At 40.9% G+C, this 6,711-nt stretch overlaps 1 protein-coding gene across 1 annotated transcript; it reads left to right on the top strand.

The window, feature by feature from the left end:
- The first annotated feature begins 923 nt into the window (after nt 1-923).
- Nucleotides 924-5,389, top strand: LOC134791223 (uncharacterized). Its single transcript, XM_063762197.1, has 2 exons — nt 924-1,857; nt 5,275-5,389. The coding sequence occupies exons 1-2, from the start codon at nt 995-997 to the stop codon at nt 5,285-5,287; spliced, it is 876 nt and encodes a 291-aa protein (XP_063618267.1). The 5' UTR covers nt 924-994; the 3' UTR covers nt 5,288-5,389.
- Nucleotides 5,390-6,711: the final 1,322 nt, after the last annotated feature.

Raw genomic sequence — 6,711 nt, 5'->3', positions numbered from 1 at the left:
GGTCGATTTGTTCATCCCGTCTGGATACCGCTTATCACTACACCCTATAAAACAGAGTCCCCCGCCACGTAACTCTGTTTGTGTGTTTGTATGTTTGTTCGCGATAAACTCGAAAACTACTGAACAGATTTTACACGCGGTTTTCACCTATCAATAGAATGATTCATGAGGAAGGTTTATGTGTATAATTTGTTAACCCGTGCGAAGCCGGGGCGGGTATCTAGTGATGATATAATAGGAGCACCGAAATCAAAGGCGAAGTTAACGACGATAACTGTCGGGTAGTAATGTAGGCGCGATTTATGGAAGGATTTATTGAGGGACACGGGTCCGCCCACATTGATAAAGTCGGACCAAAAAAAGTCTGCAGCGGATTTGATAGCCCAAACAGTGCAAGTGTCATTTATATAGACCAGCTATACGTCATAATTTCATAGAAGTTTGACGTTTAATATAACACTTGCCCTGCGTGGGCTATCAAATCAGCTGCAGACTATTCTTGGTCTGACTCTAGTACTGTTTACACCGAATCGAAATTCAATATCGCACTAAATAGTATATCGTCGTGGTCAACCCGTTTAAACAAATAAAAAAGTGTAAGAGCACCACAAGCACATGACCAGACACTGGATTTCAGGGGACAAAATTTATTAAAAACAAAAAAAGCATCTATTATAGGGAATATTACGCACTAACACAACCCATTACAATCTGGGGGTCTACCGCGAAACAAGAAAATCTAAATTTCGTTATCTAACCTTTTTATCACTCTAGCATATTCGAGCGATAAAGAGGCAGATAACTAAATTTAGATTTTCGCGTTTCCCGGTAGGCCCTTGTTAACAAACCGCCTTGATGCATCAATGTCATATTGTCATGTATGCAAGTATGTAAGACAGTAATAAACCAGTTCTGAAGCAAGCCGGTCGTGTCATTTGCTCTCATATACAACATTGGCTGACGAGTTGTGAAGTTACCCGCGAGTTTAAAAAATATGTCGTTTATAGGAAAATTATCGGTTTTCGACCACAAAACTGGCGATTGGCTCATTTTTAAGGGAAAGTTAACAAAATTCCTGCTTTTGAACTCCATCGAGGATAGCAATAAAAGTGCAGTGCTGTTAACATACTTTTCGGATGAGTCGTACCGGCTGTTACGTAATCTCGTATACCCAGATGACATTGAAACGAAAACGTACAAGGAATTGGTTGATGTACTCGATAAGCATTTTAAACCCAAGCAGTGTTCGTTCGTCGAGAAGGCAAAATTCTACGGTGCTACAAGGAGTCCTGGTGAAACCCTAGGTGACTGGGCGGCGCGATTAAGGGGTCTCGCATGCTATTGCGAATTCGGTACCGCCTTAGATATGGTTCTGCTGGACCGTTTCGTCCTCGGGTTGGGCATGGGCCATGAAAGGGACAAGCTATTTGAGCAAGACTATAAAAGTTTGACCTTCGCGAAGGCACTGGAAATTGCGGAGAAGGCTGAGTGCGCACGAGAGGCAAAAAAGGTGGATACATCTGGCGCTGATGTGATAGTGAAGCAGGAGCCGGTGTTTCGGGTAGGCAGCGACGGTAGGTCGAGCGACAGGTCCGACCGCCGCGCGCCCGGCCGCGCGACCTCGGGCTCCAGTTCGAGATATCAGCGCGATAGTGATGTTCCTCGTTGTATCGTATGTGGAATGAAAAATCATAATAGTGATAAGTGTCGCTATAAAAGTTTGCGTTGCCAGAAGTGTGGTGAAAAAGGACATTTAAAGAAAGTGTGTAAGGTTCGGGTTAATTGTATGGAAACTCAAGGACAAGATTCGGATACTACCTGTCAAGACTGTAAGGAATGTGAACTCTTTAACCTAAGGTATGAAAATTATGCTCCTATTATTTTGCGTGTTAACATAAATAATAAAGAAATTAGTATGGAACTTGATTCCGGTTCTGGACTTTCGGTGATTTCAAAAAAAATGTATATGGCTCAATTTTTTAAACAACCTCTAATAAAAACATATATAAAATTATGTGTGTATAATGGACACAAAATCACGCCTTTAGGTTATTTTTCAGTTGATATTAATTATAAAGGTATTATAAATAAGATTAACATCTACGTTGTTGAGAACGGAGGGCCACCGCTTTTAGGTCGTGATTTTATGTTCAAATTTGGATTTGAATTGCGTCCAATACAAACGAACAAGCTGTCGGTGCATAATGATGAAACCGATGTGAAAAGTTTGATTAATGAGTATGCCGAATTATGGGAGGATGGTTTAGGCACATTCAATAAATTTAAAATAAAGTTAAGTCTTAAGGAAAATACCGAACCTAAGTTTTTTAAAGCCCGAACCGTACCTTTTGCTATAAAAAGTAAGGTAGAAGAAGAAATTGAGCGGTTAGTCAAGTTAGGTATTTTGGTATCGGTAAATTTTTCAAACTATGCTACGCCTATAGTTCCCGTTTTAAAACCTAACGGTAAAGTACGTATTGCAGGAGACTATTCGGTAACCTTGAATAAAGACATGCATGTGGATAGGTACCCAATGCCGCGAATTGAGGAAGTTTTTGCGAAAATAGGAGGAGGCCAATCTTATACTAAGATTGATCTCAGTGACGCATACAACCAGTTTCCTATTGAGGATAAATCTCAGGAGCTTACTACCATAAATACGTCACGGGGGCTATTTAAGTACACCCGCCTCGTCTATGGTTTGGCCAATGCGCCGGCCATTTTCCAAAGGACGATGGAGACGTTGTTAGCCGGTATCGAAGGCGTGTCCTGTTGGATTGACGATGTATGTGTCACAGGCAGCACTAGGGAACAACACATGTCTAGATTGCGTGAGGTACTTCATAGGCTACGGGACGCGGGCCTACGGTTAAAAAAAGAGAAATGCGAATTTTTCCGCCCAAGTGTTACATACCTAGGTTACGTCATCGACAGGCATGGCATTAGAACGTGTCCAAAAAAGACAGAAGCAATTTTAGGGGCACCTACACCTAAAAATGTAATGGATGTACAAAAATTCCTGGGAGCTATAAATTACTATCGTAATTTTATTCCTAGTGCCGCGTCCACACTGAGTCCGTTGCACGAACTGCTTCGTAAAGACGTTCCCTGGGTATGGAATGATAGGCACGAAAATGCCTTTAATACGATAAAGCGCGAATTATCTTCTGATAGGGTGCTAACTCATTTCGATCCCGCTGCACGTCTGGTGCTAACAGTTGACGCGGGCCCCGGGGGCCTTGGCGCTTGGCTGGCGCAAGGAGCCGAGGGTCATGAGAGACCGCTCGCATTTGCCTCGAGGTCCTTATCGGCGAGTGAAAAAAACTATAGCCAGATTAATAAAGAAGCCGCGGCTATAGTGTTCGGTGTTAGGCATTTCCACCAATACCTATATGGTCGCGACATACCTTTCGTTCTTAGGACTGACCATCAACCCTTGTTAGCCATATTTGGAAAAAAAAATGGCATTCCTATTATGGCGGCTTCGCGATTACAGCGATATGCTATTTTCCTGTCCGCATACAACTATATAATCCAATATATAACGAGTGAAAAAAATGCCATAGCGGACTACTTTTCAAGGTCACCCATTGACACAGATAGCGAACCGGACATATGCAGGGGCGGATCATATCTTAATTTTATTACAGATAGTACACTGCCCGTTTTGTTCGATGACATTAAGGAGGCTACATTGAAAGATAAGGTACTGCAGATGGTATCTAAATACATTCGTTTCGGATGGCCACGTAAGATAAAGTGTAAAAATATTTTACCATATTATAATTGTAAAAATGATTTAGACGTGGAGGACGGCTGTGTTTTACGCGGGCATAGGATTGTTATTCCACAAATATATCGAGAACATTTGATTAGGGAGTTACATAAGGGTCATTTTGGCGTAGTTAAAACTAAAAATTTAGCACGGAGTAAGTTTTGGTTTCCGGGTATCGATTCGGAAATCGAACGCATGGTTCTCGCGTGTAGTACGTGCAGCGCACTACGCGCCGCGCCCGCGCGCGCAGCGTTCCGGCCCTGGCCCCGCGCATCCGGCCCGTGGGAGCGCATACACATCGATTACGCTCAATATGATCAGAAAGTATTTCTTATTGTAGTAGATAGTTATAGTAAGTGGGTAGATTGCATATATATGAATGATTTATCCACAAAGACATTAGTTAGTAAATTAGCCATGTTATTCTACGTTTTTGGGTATCCATTATTAATTGTATCGGATAACGATCCAAAGATTAGTAACGAGGAATTTAAAAAGTTCTGTCAGTCTAATGGAATAAAACATCTAACTTCTCCTATCTATCATCCTTGTAGCAACGGGCAAGCCGAAATATATGTAAAATTGTGTAAAAGAATGTTAAAATGCATACTACAAAAAAATCAAATTCAACGATCGTAGAAATAAATAGGCAATTAGCAAGGTACTTATTTGAATACCGTACTACGCCGCACTGCGCGGCCGGTGACTCACCTGCTAGATTGATGTTTGGTCGAGATTTGCGTACACGTTTGCATTTAATTTTACCAAAACAAAAACTTAATATATCAATTTTGGATGTCGGCACAAATAGGTGTAGATTGTTTGAGGCTGGAGATGATGTCTGGGTTCGTTGTTACATATCCCAAAAACCTACTTGGCTATTAGGTAGGATTGTTAATAAGTTAGGTAATAGAATGTATACAGTATTTGTGAACAGTCTCGGCATATGTAAACGCCATGTTGATCAATTAAGACGTTATTATGCACCGATCAGTACTGATTACGATTGTTCCGATTTGTCGCCACCAAATATTATTAACTCAGAACCACCTCGGTTAAGTATTGCTGAGCCAAACTCCACAGGAGTGGAATCGGTAATGCCTAACTCTTCAAATACAAGCGAACGACACAATATAAATGACGAGTTTTTTGAATGCGAAGATGGCGCCATTGCCGATTCTATTTTGTCGGGAGGGGACAAACAGCTGATCGCAGGTTCGTCATCTGCGATGTCACAGTCAGGCCTCGAGCAAAATGTAAACGCGGAGGGGATGACTGAAGCGCGACACTCACACGCAAACACCGTTGCTACCGCTCGTACGGAGACTACGGACTCCGTGCCATCAGCTGTTGTTACTGATAATGATAACGCGGCAATGTGTGAGTCTGGCGCTCGTCGCATTAACTTGCGCCCTAGAGATAAGGTTGTAAATTATAAGATTTAGTTTGTAAGTCTCAATTGTTCAGGGTGTTTACCTGTGATTATCTATTGTTATCAGGTTTCCAGAATAAGCGTGGGAGGAGTGTCATGTATGCAAGTATGTAAGACAGTAATAAACCAGTTCTGAAGCAAGCCGGTCGTGTCATTTGCTCTCATATACAACACATATTTTATTGTCTGTGAAAAATTTGTCAAAAAATAGTTTAAGGCACATAAAGTTACTCTATGGTTTACTAGAGGCGCTAGTGCTGCACTCTGGCGGCAGAACATTATAAAATGTATATATCTATAAAATCAATTATCGATGCTTTTCCCATGAAAAGTAGGGCCAATTAATTCAGATTTAACGAATCGTTAAGGTTTTCATCTTGTTTTCATTTCACCTCCTTCACCACACCTTCACCTTCACCCAAACACCTCACCTTTTGTCACCTTGGAACATAGACTAGGAATCCTCTAGACGGAGCTTAGAGCAATTATTTCATGAAACCGATGCTGCTAAAAATACAGGGGTGCGGGGGACGAGGTGAGCGAGTCCCGTGCCGTGATTGGTCCGTTCAAAGACACGGGCGTCACACAAAGACACTTGACTCGAAAATGGAGTAAAACCACCGCATATTTGTGGCAGAGGGGGTAGCGCTACTATGCTCAGTCTGGAGGATGTCTTGTCTGTGCCTTGGAACAAAAATAGATGGAGCACGGGCAAAAACAAGTGACGACGGGTGTGAATTAGTCATGACATCTAAGGGGCGGACAGGCTGTCGTTACGCCAGCAAATATAAATGTATACCGATATGTGAATTTAGCGTAGAAATAAAAAAAAATGTTCAAAGATTAAGTTACCCATCCGGGAACAAACACTTGTGCTCATCACACAAATAAATGCCCTTACCGGGATTCGAACCCAGGACCATCGGCCTCATAGCTAGGGTCACTAGACCAGACCGGTCGTCAAAAGGTTAGGTTGGACTTAAAATTCTTATTAGGTACTGAAAGAAATACAATGTAATAAATATTTAGTTTCAGTAGCAGCATAAAAATACGTTAATATTAAAATATTTGCTGAGATGCAAACAAGATTCTTTACGTCGGTAAACATTTAAATAAATTCCTTTCCACAAAATAAGACCACCTCAAGATAAAATAAGACCTAAAGATAAAATAAGACCTAGAGGTAAAATAAGACCTAGAGGTAAAGCTTAGTAGAAAATATACTCTCAGATTTATCTACGTCAATCGTGAAAGGGGTAGCGTTGCAATATAAAAACGATCACAGCGGAAGCTTAATACAGAACCTTAACTATATACTTACTAGAGATGGGCCGAATATAGACTTTGCCGAATACGAATATTCGGCCGAATGATTTAGATTTAGATTTAATTATTTCATATATATGCAATTACAATATAAATTATTTTACACTAATCTATACGAATTTATATTATGATCGTCAAGTAGGAAAGTAACAATTGATTATAATTATACAAATGTCAA

This window comes from Cydia splendana, chromosome 6 (assembly GCF_910591565.1).
Source record: "Cydia splendana chromosome 6, ilCydSple1.2, whole genome shotgun sequence".
Classification (NCBI taxonomy): domain Eukaryota; kingdom Metazoa; phylum Arthropoda; class Insecta; order Lepidoptera; family Tortricidae; genus Cydia; species Cydia splendana.
Note: the sequence above shows the minus strand (reverse complement) of the source record. Positions and strands in the feature narration are given on the sequence as shown.

Coding starts and splice junctions, on each gene's coding strand:
- LOC134791223 (XM_063762197.1), top strand. CDS start 995: ATGTCGTTTATAGGAAAATTATCGGTTTTCGACCACAAAACTGGCGAT.